We start from the raw sequence: 16,318 nt of genomic DNA, 5'->3' as shown, positions 1-16,318 counted from the left end.
GTGATGCAAACCTTATAAACAAAAGTAATATCTATGAAAACAGGTTTATGATTGTTGCATTACATTTTCCAGGTGGCCAGGCATGTTGGGATATTATATGTAAACATCTTGGCTTGCAGTTTCAGTATCTGAATATTGTTCTCTTCCCAAAGTTGTTGAAGCAGCCTGTAAAGGACATTCAAGGGAAGTAAGTACAGCTCTTATCATAAGCTTACATTAAAGATACAACCATGTTGATCTAAGGTATGATGCACTTATGTGCATAGTGACACCACCAATTACTAGGTCAGCTGAAAAAAGTTATTGGAGGCAAACGTTTAGGGAATCACAACAAAGTGTGTGGTCAGAGATACATAAAGCATGCTCTTGGTGCACTATGAGGTCAGAGGTCAAAATTCTAGTCTTCAGCATGTGTGAGGTGGGTATACAACTCCAAGAAGAGAGGTATGCTAAAGAGCTTCAAATGGCATCTACAGTTTTATGTGTCTAGGAACTAACAGCATGAAATTAGATCTCTCTATATCCAGTCTGTAAATGTGAACGCATCCGATGAAGTGAGCTGTAGCTCACGAAAGCTTATGCTCAATTTATTTGGTTAGTCTCTAAGGTCCCACTAGTACGCCTTTTCTTTTTGTGAATACAGACTAACACGGCTGCTACTCTGAAATATGTAAATACAGACACTCCTAGCAAAGGATACAAGTTCTACTTAGGTAGCAAACATTTCTAGTAAGTGCATCCCAGCAGTACCATTATAAACAGGTTTTGGTGAGGAATTTATTTCTTGGCTGCAAAAAAAAAAAATCCAGCCATTTAATCTTGTGTGTCATTTAAAAAATATTAAAAGATTTCCGGCCATTGATCCATAACAAGGAAAAGGGAGAGCTCTGGGATTTCTCAGCCTATAAAATAAGAAGCTGACCATTTAAGCTATAGATGTACACGACAAATAACAATGCCTTTTTTAGAGCTATGCCCAGTCTGAGTAAATATGCATTTTGAAACATTTCATAAATACGAATCATTCCCATCTGTTGCATCAACTGAAAATTCTTATAAACAGGAAAGAAGAAATTAAAGACAAATTATAATTTTTTTATAAAAAAAATCTGAACAAATGTTAAGGTAGGGTTCAAACCAGCCCTATCACACTCCAACGTATCTACATATTCTTTGTCCTCTGTTGAAGCAACATTTTGAATAGACAGTGGTTGTATGTCTTAAAAAACATTTAACTTTTCCCTAGTGTTTCTCTACTCACTCCAAAAAGAGAGTCTGGAGCGTCTAGCCTTCTGACCACACACCCCAGATAGCACGATGAAAGTTACCAATACTTTTAAGTCACTTTTTAGCCCTTCTGTAGATGGAACAGAATTCTGTCAGGCACTGGGATACGACTGGTAAGATGCCAAAATGCCAGGGTGTTCTTCGGCAGGATGCAGAAAAGGAGTAATTGCAGTTTATTAACTTGTCCTCTTTTCAAACACCTACATTTTACTGGTCACCACAACACTTGTCTTTATTCTCTCTCTCTCTCCTATTATATTAAAAGATGTTCATACCAAGCATTTATTTTAAAAGGAATTTTACTTGTATTCTGGCCGATACATGGATATACTGAACCTGAACCTCTCCTTTGCTAGACTCTTATACAAAGAACTTTGTTCAAGTTTTGGAGTGTTTTTTGTTTTTTTTTTAATACATTGAATTCCCAACTGCAACAGCGCGAACTAGTCTTAAGAGACATAGAACTGGTTAGCAATATACACCCTTAAGTTTATTTTCCTACCTCAGTGCAAGTCCAGGATTGGTAGGCATAGAAGAGCAAAACCGTTCCAAGGTTTTGGAATGTTGAGACTTTGGAACACAGCTCAAATAAAAGAAAATTACCTGTAAAATTCAAAGATAAAAGTGAATCCAATTTAAAAGGGTATGAATTCTAGTTGCTGGTAATTTTGATGAGAAATACAATTATTGGAACATGAATCTTAAGCATGAACCTTAACAATAACTGTTTATTTGGCAGAAACAATTACTATATTTTACCTAGAAGTTTAATTTTTAAACTGAATAAAATCTCAAGTCCATTACAGTGAAACTTCCCCCCCAGCCTCCAGAAAGAAATGTGGTCTTCAGATTAGCAAAGTCACAATTATTATTGTAAAAAATTAATAAAACTCAAAATAGATGATGCTCAAGATGAGGATTTTTTCAGCTTAAACTTCATGAGTAAAATTTTCAAAAGCAGCTACGTTATTCCGGCACTTTTGAAAATGTTACCATGTGTGTATAACACTATATTCTTTCCCAATTAAAAAGACACTCACACACCCATCCAGCAGGATTTCCATTCAAATTTAGCAACTTCTGTCGTAACTGTATAAACACAAGTTTTGAACAATTTGCTCAATGTCCTTCACAGCAGCAGCACAGGGTGCCCTACAACTAAACAATAAGGCCATATACTTAGCTTACGGAATTTGTCATAGTTCCGTTGAAGTCAGTGAACTATACCAATTTACACTAGCCAAGTAAACATATGAAATCTCTTACGGAACAGGGAAGGAGATGGCATGGAATTGTTTAATTACTAGATAGTAAGTAATACATTAGTATGTAGTGTTATTCAGACAAAAAATCCTTATACTTTACTGCATTAGGGCACGCGTGCCCATACAGTGACACTATCAAATCACTTGTTCTGTCCTGAAACAGTTCTGAAGGAAGCGTTTCAGATAGTTATTTAGGTAGAATTGCCCTCTGAGTGCTCCAGGTTCTTCTATCTTGCTGATCATTCCTTAAGCATATTTCAGGGACTTACTCTCTCCTTTCTTGTTGCTATCCCTTGAGATTTTGTGCTAGCTCCTCTTTTACACTTGGACCTTATCCATTCCCATAAATTTTAACTACCACCTCTATCTAGATAATTCCCAACACTACCTCTTCCCACTCTTCCCTCTTCACATTCATTTATCTCCAACCATCTCTCAGACATCCCATCTTGGATGCCTTGTTGCCACTCCACACACCCTCCAAAATGGTCTTACCTCCTAATTTTGCTGAACTACCCCCTTAAAAAAAAAATGAAGTCACAACTCCAGTACCCTTCCAGTCTCCCACTATTATAGCCACCCTCTTTGTAGACTTTTTCCACTGCACACCATGAAGTCTCTTCCTCTCATGACCAAAACAGAAACAAAAAACACCCTATCTTTTCCTCTCTGCAAACACACACATCCACTCCGATCAAATTTTGCCTTAACTACTATAACTTTCTCTTTAGTCTTATCCTCTTCTCATCGCCCCAATTTATTTAAAAATTTCATTGCTGATGTGATATTGCTGTCTTGCTGGTGTAGAGCAACTTCCTCCTTAAATTTCTTCACTTTTTGTCTCACTGGATTTAATTCCAGCTCAACCTCACCTTTAAGAACGCATATAATCTTGTTACCAACAATATTTCTGTTCTAATTTCTTCCTTCTCCTACCACTCTTCCAAACAATTTTTTCCATTTATCTTTATGCCCTCCATGCTCAGAAAAGTCTCCCTTGTTCACTGCTTATTCACTCTCTTCCCTAAATTCACATTTTTTAAGAAACTGGGAAATGCTAAGAGAAAATATAAGCTTGGAGTGCTCTAACTCAATAAGTTAGTTAAGAACATTTGCTAAAAGGTCATTAGCAACACACATTTTTACATACAATTGGTTACTGAAAATTCTTACCCTATTATGAAACTCATAATTGGTCCAGTAATCAGCAGTGCTAAAAGGAATAGGGTATCGGGTGGGAACTGTAACTAGACATCTGTTCACTAGATCAGTAAAAAGCTTGAATTCTTGAACTTTATTGTTGGATCCAACAACTTTGCTATTGAGAAAAACAAGGTAACTGCAAAAAAAAAACAAAAAAAAACAAAAGAAAACCACATTGACACTTCCAAAGGCCTTAGTTTTACAACTGTGAAATTAGGTAGCTTTCCCCCCTTCATTTAAACTTACTCCATCCAAATGTTCTGCACCGTTTCCTGCTGCATCACTGCTCCTAGAGCTGCTTCATAAGCATCCAATGCTTCACCAACACTTGCATGAAGAGACTGGCATAAACTGTTTGTTTTAAAAGTTAAAAAGCATTATGCCTTAGTGGGTTTGCTCTTATTTTGTATATTAAATAAAAGAGAGAAGGACAATGCAGAGTTTAACATTTCACAAAGGCAGAAGTGAAATCATTAATATTGCTAAAATAAGCCCAATTTCAATTTTATCAGTTATAATTTATAAAAATGACTAATCTTTCAGCAGTTAACGACTAATAGTTTGTAAACTAAATAGGTATTTATAATGCATTTAAATAAAGATTAAAAGTTTCTCTTACCTGTACATTTCTACTCTTGAAAAGTACCTTTCTTTCTGCCAATCCTTACCTAAGAGTGTTCTCTGACTGCTGCAGACTGGAGACAGGTAACCAGAGTTTCCCTCTGGAAAGCTCCACAACAACAAAATTCCAAAATGTATAATTAAATGTACATAGCAATTTAACTATGATTGCTAGTTAAACACTAAGGGTTCAGAAACAACACTGGAGGGGAAACAGTAAACAGCAAATATATGGACACCCTCCCCTAAGAAGAGCAAGAAAAAAAAAAGTCAAACAATGGTCAATAAACATTTAATATTGTTTTTCTGCTCCCAGAAGAAGGGGAGGATTAGACTGATGGACATAACTTTTCCAAGATGAGAGATTAACAGAGGAGAAATTTCTGACAGACACTCATCCACCAATCTATGCTTAGGGGTTTAGCTAGGAGTTTGCTAAGAAGTCTTTGGCTAAGTAGGTTATAAGAAAAAAATGCATTCACAAACTGGAGGGGGGAGCGGGAGAGTATAGCAATGAAATATAACTAGATAGCTAAATGAGCCCTCTGGCACAGCATGAAGAACGATGTCAAAGGCAGCACAGTGGATAACCAAAGGCCCTGTGTATAGTACTTGGAGAAGGTGTGAACAAAGGACCAAGTCACTAGTCACAAAAGTCACATGCTCTTTCCAAGTGAATGTTGTTGCTCCTTGATCCTTTCAGGTTTTGGTATTTCCACTTTGTGTGATTGTATAATACAGCAATGCACCTGACAAGATGAACTTTGAAATCATTTGTCCTTTGCATCTGAAAAGGAAAGAGAGGCACCTGCTGACTTCCTGAGTCCTTCCATCGTTTAAGATTTGTCTTCACAGCTCAGCAGGGCATAGCTAAAGATGCTGTACAGCTCAACTTTATCAAGAAGGCTGATAAAGCTCAATGATTCTCCTTGATGAAATTTATTATTCTTAGAAACATCAATCATGGATAGGAAATAAGATACAGACTCATATGAGGGGATGGTCTGTGCCTACATGATGTACAAGGCTTCTAAAATGGGTGTTTCCTAATCATGGCAGGCATAGATTGTTTTTATGATTCAAGAAGCTAAAAACGTGTATGTGGAATGCAAGACTGAGCTCACTGTCCAGACAGCAAGTTGTCCATAGGTGCTTGATGAATCTTCAGTATACTTATTCCCAGTGCTAAAGGGGATGTGTTGTCCTGAATAAAATTCAGGATATACTGAATCCTGGTGCATATTAGTTGTAGCACAGAATCATAGAATATCAGAGTTGGAAGGGACCTCAGGAGATCATCTAGTCCAACCCGCAGCTCAAAACAGGACCAATCCCCAATTTTTTTTGCCCCAGATCCCTAAATGGCCCCTTCAAGGATTGAACTCACAACCCTGGGTTTAGCAGGCCAGTGCTAAAACCACTGAGCTATCCCTCCCTTCTGATACAAATAATAAATAACATGCAAAAAAGAACAGTGTATCATGGAGGCCTCATTGTACTAGGTACTGAGAGATGCACAATTCCTTCTCCAAACAGCTTACCATCTAATCTGAAACAATGCAACAAATGCAGCTAGGTAAAACAGCAGATGTACGCTTCGAGGGGAGGGTTTTAATCTTTGCTAGCTTCAAAGAAACCTTCCACCAGTAAGTAAGCATTCATTTGGAGAGTTATCCTAGCTCAGCCTCTCTATTCAAAAAGCCATGCAGTCAATCATGGAGATGGCATAAAGCCAGACCATGAAGTAGGCTTCTTCCATGACAGCACAAGAGAGTATCCCAATGACATTGCCTATACTAAAAGAAGGGTCCTCTTTGGCTGCCTGGGTGTTACCATGACAGCTAGTATCTTCTCCTGGCAAATCTTGAATATCCTTGCTTTCAGACGCAACAATAGGAAAAACAAAGTAGATCATAAGTGCATGACTGGGATCTGTCACCTTTACACATCGCTTTCTTCTTGAGGAAAACCATGTCCGTGGCATTTTCTTTTGTTGAGAAGAGATCTGTCTCTGGAAAGTCCCAACTTTTAGAACATGCATGTCCTTACTATAGGAAGACTGGGCCAACGAGGCTGGGGAAGAAGAATGCTGAAGAACCAAGCAAAGGCAAAATAGGGAAATGGGAAAAACCTAGAACGAGAAGTGGAGATAGCTGAAACAGAGAAAGGAAGAAAAGTTTAAAAAAAAGTCACTGGCACTTTTGGTAGAGATAAGCCACAGCCATGTTCTGGCACAGCAAGGACAGAACCTCTGGAACTTTTCCCAAGTGTGAGCCTTTGATGACATCCTCATTTACAGCTCCATAAATCTATCCCGGTTCTGCAGCAGCCAGGGAAGCTTCTAGAAGGACTGGTGGATTAGTCATTCAGAAAGAACCCAATATAATACACACTTAAGTATGTACAATGCACTCTTAAATTATAAAATCCACTGTTTACTGTTCATTTTTCAGAGGCTATAAAAATTCTCACCAGTAGATCTGCCACAAAAATGGTACTTGCTGGTTTAAAATATCATCTGTAAGATGTCCTTTATACAGAGGTGATGTAAATTCAATTGGCATTGGAAAATTCAAGAGATACCTAAAACAAAAATATGCACATACTTGAACATGAACTGCTTCTCATATATAGAAATAATCCTGACCAGACAAATATTTACTGGTATACTTTAGAAATACACTTCACACCTCACATTCAAAATAGATAATGTGTACCTAGCATCAGCTTTCTAAAAATATTACTTAGGCTTATAAAATCTAAACAGCAATTTTAAAAAACATCCTCCTTTTTTCTTTTTATTCTGCATCAAGAAAGATACTAGACTATATAAAAACTGCGAACACTGAGCTTCTTTACATCTGTTCTTGATGCAGACATATGTTTCCTTTTTCATATTATATGTATGTCAACCCTTTATAACTGAAAATTATCTACGTTTGATCAGCTTGTGGAAAAAATAAAAATTCCATTACCACCATTAAGCTGACAGTATATAAAAACTGAAGGTGAAATTCAGGTTTATTTGATTTGAATGGAGCTACTCTTGTGCTTAAAGTTACGCGCATAACTGGATTGGGGCTTTATGCAGGTACCTAAACAGATTTAGGAGTGTAATTTTAGGCACACCACTTTAATATTTTTGGCCTAAATATTCAGCATATTTCTATTCCTCATCCCAAAAATCAAGGAAATGAAACCACCAGTAGATGTTAAAATAAACAAAGACCAACTTAACTGTAAACTACCTTGCACTGCTCAGATTAAATGATCAGAAATGACATGGTTAAATAAGGAAAGTGCAAACCTTAGAACAGTGCAATATCTAATGGATTGTAAAACGTAGACACAATGTAAATTAAAAATGGAGTTTTAACAACTCTAGATTGCCTTGCTTTTGTGGGAACGAGTCCGTTGATAGTTTTGCAATTTTAATAAAAATCAGATACTTTACAATTTATTGTATTATATGACACCATAATTATATCAGTATGAATTAAATAATGCCTTCTCCAATCCTACCGTAATAGATCCATGGGACTGTGTTCCTGACATACATTCTCAAAGAAGGCTGCGACAAATTCTTGAAACAATGGAGGAATACTGTCTGCCCTTTTCTGTTTTAAAAGTAAATTAGACATTACGTAAGACTTCTGTCAGCCTACAGCACATAAGTTAAAAAAATTCATTAAACTATTTCTTAAAGGAGTACTTTCCCTTGAATCTTTCAAGGAGCAATATAATTAAATTATATCAAAGGGCAGGTAACAGGAAGAGACGAGATAATGCACTAATGCGTTTACATTGTGACATCTTCTACTTTTCTTGCACAAGGATGCGGTCTGGACACAGGACTGGGAGTCAGTTACTCAAGTTCTGAACCCAATTCTCACATCAATTCTTCCTATTTGCTTGCGCAAGTTACTCAATTTCCCTGCTCCTATTTCCCCAACTATAAAATGAGGATGACACATCACAGGTATTTTGCAAGTGTTAGTTACATTTTGTTAAGTGCTTTCAAGATTGAAAATACTACAAGAGTGCTAAGTATTAGTATTAACTACATATTGCAAGGTACAAATATACTCATTTTACAGAATACATAAGCCGCAAAACCAATGAGGGTGTTTTTTTACCTGGGAGATGAGAAATTTGCACATATGATAAAAAACTTGGGCATTTTGAGGATTTTTCTCAAATGCTGTAAGCCACACAGCATAGGCTTTGTCATGCTGTTCCATCCGCAAGTATAAAGTAACCAGCGCTTCCAGCAACTGACAGTTGACAGGGCATAACTCCAGCAATGAGATGCACAGTTCTATAGCAGCCTCCCACCTTAAATAAAACAGTTAAAAGTTTAAAAAAAGAAAGTGCTGAACTAAATATCCTTATACAAGTGTTCTGTCTGGTAACCTGTTCTTACCTTTCCAGTAACTGCTGCAGAGCAATCATGTTTCTGTAAAGTGGAAGGCAGATAGCTATTCTTTCATCAGCTCCAAGATTTTCATCAGTACATGTTTGTACTGCATCTAAAAAGAGACAAAAAAAGTTTAAAATCAAGCCTGTAAATATAAGCTTAAATACAGATTTAAATAAGTTAAGTTTTACACAAATCTATACAACACGTTTAAGTTGATTTTTACCTATGAATTAGGGAAAGGAAACGTGACCTTCGGAAAAGTTGTTTTCAGATAGTTAACGTGTAATTCGAGAATGAAGACTTTCTTACCTAATAATTTTCTGGTAATGCCTCTCACCTGTGGAATTCAGACGGGCTGCCATGTTCTTAGCGGAGGCTCCAGGATTAAGTCCCTCCCTTCATTTCAGGATACCAGAAATTCAGCAGCAGCACAAGCAAGTGGTTCAATTTCTCCCAACCACTTTGTTTTATAAAAGTTTTTCTTTAGTTTTTGTGCAACAAGGACTTCATTTCAACTTTCAGCTTTCCTCCCCACTCTCCTGAGCTGAGGAATCACTAGAGCATAGAGGCTCGAATCCCTTGGTGCAGCACCTTTCTAGTGGACTCCCTCTACCCCCACCACAACTGCCGAGACCACCTTCAAGCACCAAGTCAAGTCCAAGACATGGTACAGGTAGCCTGGGTAGAATTTGACTTTTATTAAAAAAAGTAATTCTGACTGAAAAAAAATCAATGTTAATTTAAATAAAAAATCCTTAAAAATATTCACAGTTGTGGGAAGGTATGTGGGGGAGATCAGAATTATTTAATGACCGTAGATGTTGAGGTTCAGAAAGTTAAAGCTTTATAACCGTTAAACACAACTTGTCATCATGTCATCAAAATATTTAAAAAAGAATTTTAAAAAAGTCCTTAAATCCAACTCCAATAAGTTCTCTAGTGGCATTTTCTTACTTTGCCTATCTGTAAATTTTGTTCTTCATCAATAGAAATTTTTGTGGATCTGTGTGTTCCGTGAAATGAAGTTTTCAGATAATTTACCAATAAAAACTAATCCTTCCAAACCTAGCTATCAGCAGCTTTTCAGGAACCTCGAAGGGTGACCTATGCACACTGTTGCAAGCCACAAACACTGGATCTATTAGTCCATGGGGCTTTTGAGTTGGACTCAAGCTGGGGCTTCACTTCCCACTGCCCTGCCTGAAGCCATGACTTCACCACAGAAGGCTTAACTGGGAGCATGAGGACATGAGGATTCCCAGAGAGAGGAGAATTTCTTACAGGATGCTAGGAGTAAGTCTTGCCAACTCCAGAGGATGTGTCCCCGAAAAAGATAAAAGCTAGTGTGTCTCCTTCATACATCAATAATTTGTACCACCAACAAGCAAGCGGTTTAATCAGAGTCTAAACCTTTTCCTTCCCATCCTGAGTTCCACAGGTGAGAGGCACTGCCCATTTGAATGAGGAGAGCAGCAGTGCAGCAGCAAAGTTATGTAGTAAATAACTTACCTTCAAACACAGCTAACAACATATCAGGATTGGTCTTCACATCTTGAACTGTTTGCCATGGTATTAAAAACGGCTCTTTGTTCATTATCCTTGAAGGGTTGGCATTAGCAGGATCATAAAACTTAACAGGGAGAACACTGAATTCAATTAGATGTATATAAGCTAGCCAAGCCAAGCAGCGGTCACTTATGGTGAGGCGTTCTGCTATTATCTTTTCATTAGCTGATTTTAAAGCATTCTGTAAAGGTAAAAGACAAACGGGATTATATTTTTGACTGATATGCTCTACATAGGAGATCAGTATATTTTGAGATCTGAAAATGAGAGAAACAATGAGGAAACGTGAAGTTTCCATGTTCTCAAAAGCTCTCATGATGACAGAAAGGTAACCCAAAGACAGACCTGGAGCCAATATCTAGTCTCCTTACTCATGGAAGCAGCTCAAGTACACATAAGGCAAACATGTAATATGGCCCTTGAACAGCATAATACTACGGGCTTAGACGATGACAATGACAAGGACCTGTCTTACTCAGAGAAGTGAAGTGACCATACAAAAATGGACTTTGTACTCAGCATCTCTTCTCCCTGCACGTATTCTATCCTATCTATTTACCTGAAGACAGATTTGCACAGATGTCACTGAGGGCAGTAGTACGCCTTCAGACTCTGCTACTAGTGCTATATGCAAGTCTGAAAATAGTCTAATATGACTGGCACATCAGAAATAAAGTATGTGATGACTGGCAGACAAAAATCTTTGTGTTTGAACGAAGTACACATGCTCCGGAATAAATGACGCACAAAAAATAGAGATGTACAATATCACGTTTAGAATAATTTTTAGGGCAGACTAGCCCCAAGACATAAAAGACTTACCTAAACTGGTAGGGTTAGAAAAAAGCATTACAAAACAAATTTTAAAAACCCATGTGACTAAGAAAATCCCCTTGCTGGTAGGCATGAACCACTGAAGTATGCAGCTATTATATCTCCCTTTTGCTAGGAGCAGACATCAAAGTTTTGTTTCCCATTTCCAACTGCTAGCAGGTCATACCTAGTAATGATCAGAACTAGTCTTTCAGGACATCTTTCTACATTTCACATATAAGTAGCAAAGCCCTGTCATTGCTGTGTTTTTTGCAGCCATGGAAAAGGACCACTAACTCCTCTATTGATTGTGGAAAGTGAAAAGAAAACAAAATCACACACATGCATAATGTTTTCAAAGGATGATGTAAAGGACAAGGAACGAAGGACAAATAAATAATTCCGCCACCCAAAGAAGTTAAAATATCACCCAAAATTTTACAATGGTTCAAATATTAAACACAGTATTTAAAATAATTTTTGTAAAAATTGTTAAGAAATCACCAACACTAGATTGGCTTGAAAGGGCCTTGGACTATTAAATTAGGATAATGAATAAAGATACCTCACAAACTGTAACAATCAATGTTGCTACTTTGCAATACATGTTCCAAGTTGTAAGATAAAAATTCAATAAACTTTTTTTTAAAGACAGTCTTTTAGCAACAATTCATGCAATCAAGAGGGAATTCTCCTCGTTTTAAAAAAGTTTTAAAAATTTAATCAAAATCTGCCTTATTAACACATGCACAAAAGCATCCCTCCAATTGTATCAACTTTCTACCAATAAATGGGATAACTTGTCTGGTACTGGAACTACCAGAATTCTAGGCACCACAAAGAAGTAAAGGAAAAAGGCAATTCTTTGGACACTTAAATGAAAAAACAAAACAAAAAAAACCAACACATAATTAGTATTTAAGCATCCAGTATAATAGGGGTTAAAATGTGTGTAACTTGATAGCCACCTGAAGTAGAGCAAGAGCATTTTGATGTCTTCCTGTAAACATGCTTAAGTGAACTCTGTACAGCAGGGTCTCCAGCAGCTGAAAGGACAGGAGATCAGAGTTTTCTTCACCCTCTGTACTTTCCATTAGGAACTGCAGCATTCTCCCACATACATAGTCCTTTCCATCAAAAGAGTTTTCCAGGTTCAAAAACTAGATAGAAATATTTCACACAAGTAATTATTAGGGGGAAAACTTCAGTACAGTTACTAAGGCTAAAAGCTATATAAATCACTATATTTTATTCACATGAACAACTACTAGCAAACTGTTAGGGTTCAAATACGATGCTCTTTTTTATTTACTGTGTTTTTAGATATTACCTCAATGAAACACCACTCCATTCAAATGTTATTGAAAATCAATATTCACAAAAGGCAAAGAAATTTCAAGTTAAATTGAGGTTTAACTTAAAAAACCAAACACACACACACATACACCTTTGTATCTAGGAAACGCAACACCTTGCTTTAGATAAATTTGATCATCAAATCAAATGCAATAGGAACTGGACCCTGCTAAGGACAGCACTGTAAACTTAACTGTGAATTTCCTTGCTTTTTATCATTATATTAGATCTTTTTAAAAGCTAAGGTATTAGGCACAGGGGAAAAAGAGAAGAAAAAAAGGAAAAAAAAAAAAAAAAAGATACCCTCTCCCTGTTACACACTAAAATTCACTGCTTACCTATAGTATTGGTATATTTTTGCACTATATTATATATAGGTGCTTGAAGTACATAGTGTTATTTTGTTTCTTACCGTCCACCAGATTTGGTAAGTAGGCGCATACTCTACTGCTGTCTCGCACATCTCCTGCACTTCCTCCTTGGTTCCTCTTTTTGAGAACAGCTTGAGGTAATGACACCAGATTTCAGGGTTCTCTTTGTTGTTTTCTAGTGCTCGAGCCAGAACATTTAAAGCAGAATCCAAGCACTCAGAAGATGAACTGTGAAGAAAAAAATTGGGCCAATATATTACATCTCAATGTTTTCTTAAAGTGAAGAGTGGACTTAGTAACTTTTAGAGCTCATTCGAGATAGAACGTTTCAGAGGGAGGCATATCAAATGAACAGAAATTAGAATTTTTTTAAAGAAGTGTTTTAAATGCTTCTTGCCATTATAAAATGGAGGACTGCAAAAAGACCACACTTTTTTCATATTTATATGAACTGCATACTATTATCACATACTCTACAAAAGGACAGGAGTATCAGCTCCTTGGAAGAAGATGCCAGTTAACAGGATGTGGTTAACTTGAACAGGGGTTATCCATGGCCTGAGGTCTCCCACTTTCTGACCCAGAAAGAAGCTAAAAAACATTCTAGCTTAGTAGAAACATTTCAAAAGTTAAATGAAGCAAGAAGTTGGATTTCACTCTTTGGCAAGATTTTATCTGTTATATACAGCACATGTGGGATATTACTCTTTACTGCAGACTAGAATGCACGTCACGTTATTTCGCTCTTTTACTCTTGCCCAGTTTTAAGCCACAACTTTTCCCCCCTTTTGGGGGTAATTAACTACTCACCACATTTAAGTAACACAAGTATAGTTCTTGGAAGAACTGCCAATCAAGTGATGGACTGCATATGTGGTTTGCAGTTTATAAACATCAAGTAACTTCCATAAAACTATAGAGAGCTTCTCAGGCTAGTCTTATTTATTCTATTTGAGGGATGGATATTTATTTATTTAGGAATTATTTTACACAGACCTAAATGATTGTGTTTATGCAAGAAGATTCAAAAGAAGATTAAAACACCTCATCTGTGCTTTTGGTCATGTATACAAACCTCTGAAATTACTTATATGCAAAACAGACTTTCCACTGTGTATCTCAACAAATCAAAAGCATTGCAAATCAGCTAATGGACTTATATTCACAAGTCATAATGGGCCTGTTCATCTCTTAACAGCCAGATCATCAGGAGAGTTGTTTCAGAGAAGGAAGTTCTATCCTGCCCACTGGTACTCCTTCCCCTGCAGCCCTCAGAACAACTTGTGTCCATGTTTTTAAGGAATGCAGCGTACATTTAGAGAGCTCTACAATGTAACTAAACAATTTCTGATTAAGAGTCCATGTATATGATAGTTTGGTACAGCCTTCTAGCAAGTTATCAATGCATCCTTGGTAGTATAGAGCTGTGGTCCCCAAACTTATTACTGCAGTTCCCTTACAGATATTTAAGAACTTGGGCGGGGGGTCCCCACAACCAGATACCCTCCTTTAAAAAAACAAAAAAACCCACACACATCAACTCAGGACACCAGATTCAAGAGGGACACTAGAATTTGGACAGTTGTGCAACTTTACTCAATTTCATAAAGTTTAATTATCTAATCCAATCTGGGTTTTTAGAACTATAATTTGAACATATGGATTTTTTGCATGTTAGGACACAGCCTAAGATTTTAGTGAGAAGAATGGGCCTGTTTCAAACTGCATAGGGGCTGTACAATGTTTGCTGTCAGACATAGTTTTCCAAATTTAAATGATTTCTATGTTAGTTTTCACAGAAATCATTCCTGAAAACCCAGAATCACAGAAATAACTGGAAGCGAAGGGAAGCAGCACTGCCAGGAATTTTATTAAAAAAGCTTGACTATAAACCTTGCAATGTCCTAATTGCTATTTCTGCCACTTCCTTTATTCATGCTGAAACCCCACTGTTCCTTCTAGTCATAGCTGCAGTCCTGTCAATACACAGCCCCCTCCCAACCCAAGTTAAGTCCTTCATCTGCTATGAAGGTATCCAAAACTTTAGTATTTCCTCACTGGTTGTTCAGACTGGGATTTCTTTGCAAAATAAAAGTTCTTCAACCTATTGTACCTATTTTGGCAAATCTCACATAACACAGAAGATGAGACAAATTGGCTCTGTCTGGATTCTTCAAGCTGCAGTGCAAAATACTGCCTCTTCCTAATTGTTCTATCAAGTGGTCATAGGCATTTTCACATGGTCATCAGTGTGTCAACAGATGGCATCGTTTGACACAGGAATGGTTTTTAGTGCTATTGCTGCTTGTTCCCTAATCATAATTTTATACACATCTGTTTCTTTTGGAAATATAAGGGTCTTGCTAAGGGTGTGTGCTTGTTTGCATTTTGGAATTCACATGGTCACAACAGGAGTTTCTTCAAAGGCTTTCTGAGGAACTGCTTCTTTAGCAGCAACTATTTTTGCCACTTAAATTCTTCCTCTTTCTTAAGGGGAAAAAAAAATTGCTACTCGTGTTTGGTTTCCCTGGCCTCATACTTTCATTTACTAACACTTAAGCAAATGACACCTATTGTTGTCGTGCACTTTCCACAGTCACATCAAAACATGAACATCCAAACAACGTAACTATCACAACATCTACTTTTCTTCCTTTTCCGTTTAACTTGATTTAAATCATCACCTTCTTCAGCTGAATGTTTGCTACATGTAGGCTTAGCCCTTGGTAAAAGTCACTCCATTATAAAAAGATGCACCTATCTCTCCTTCATTTCCCTTCCCTTATCTGTGAATGCTATTGCTTTTAGCACTGGAAGTCTCTTTGCCCTCCACGCCAGCAGGACTTCCAGTTGAGAGTCTTCCTGCTCAGTGCTTCCCCACAGCAGAGTCTCTGTGCTAAAGGCCCCCTGCAGGACCAGAGGGCACAGAGAAGCTCCCAGTTCCGGAAACAGGAGTAACTTTAGGAGCAGACCAGTGGTTTTCAAACCTTTTTCGTTTGAAGACCCCTAAAAATTTTCAGATGGAGGTGCAGACCTCTTTGGAAATCTTAGACATAATCTGTGGACCCCTAGTGGGTTGAAAACCATTAGTGCACACCAATAGATAAGATGAAGGTGATTTTTTAAGCCTCATCTAATAGTCAGTTAATTGGGCAGGGGGAGGAGGGGGGGGGGGAACACTGATTAAAAAATTTTCCCCAAATGCTCATGGCTCCCCCATGAATCTCTCAGTTTGGCAAGCACTGATACAGAGGTTGTGAATCACTGTACTTCCTCACGTAAACCAGCTTTGTACCCACTGTTCACATTGCAATTACAGTCAATACAGAAGCTTGTTAAAATACTCCATCCTAGCATTAACAAGTTAACGAAACTCAGTTTTGATTCCAACAGTAGTAACTCCTCTGCTGGGATGT

At 37.4% G+C, this 16,318-nt stretch overlaps 1 protein-coding gene across 5 annotated transcripts in view; it reads right to left on the bottom strand.

The window, feature by feature from the left end:
• Positions 1 to 16,318, bottom strand: part of ZFC3H1 (zinc finger C3H1-type containing) — a 59,302-nt gene that overhangs the window by 3,813 nt on the left and 39,171 nt on the right. For 4 of the 5 annotated variants that reach the window (XM_073327771.2, XM_073327774.2, XM_073327773.1 and 1 more), the window contains 11 exons: positions 12,944 to 13,130; positions 12,144 to 12,335; positions 10,306 to 10,543; positions 8,800 to 8,905; positions 8,513 to 8,711; positions 7,899 to 7,993; positions 6,849 to 6,959; positions 4,002 to 4,106; positions 3,726 to 3,891; positions 1,790 to 1,890; positions 64 to 165 (listed from right to left, as the gene is read on the bottom strand). In XM_073327771.2, coding sequence (XP_073183872.1) covers positions 64 to 165; positions 1,790 to 1,890; positions 3,726 to 3,891; positions 4,002 to 4,106; positions 6,849 to 6,959; positions 7,899 to 7,993; positions 8,513 to 8,711; positions 8,800 to 8,905; positions 10,306 to 10,543; positions 12,144 to 12,335; positions 12,944 to 13,130 — 1,602 coding nt within the window. Of the gene's footprint in view, positions 1 to 63; positions 166 to 1,789; positions 1,891 to 3,725; positions 3,892 to 4,001; positions 4,107 to 4,131; positions 4,486 to 6,848; positions 6,960 to 7,898; positions 7,994 to 8,512; positions 8,712 to 8,799; positions 8,906 to 10,305; positions 10,544 to 12,143; positions 12,336 to 12,943; positions 13,131 to 16,318 lie in introns of those variants that run through there. The other variant, XM_073327775.2, reaches the window with a different exon arrangement.

Source organism: Lepidochelys kempii, chromosome 1, assembly GCF_965140285.1.
Source record: "Lepidochelys kempii isolate rLepKem1 chromosome 1, rLepKem1.hap1, whole genome shotgun sequence".
In the NCBI taxonomy this organism is placed as follows: domain Eukaryota; kingdom Metazoa; phylum Chordata; order Testudines; family Cheloniidae; genus Lepidochelys; species Lepidochelys kempii.
Note: the sequence above shows the minus strand (reverse complement) of the source record. Positions and strands in the feature narration are given on the sequence as shown.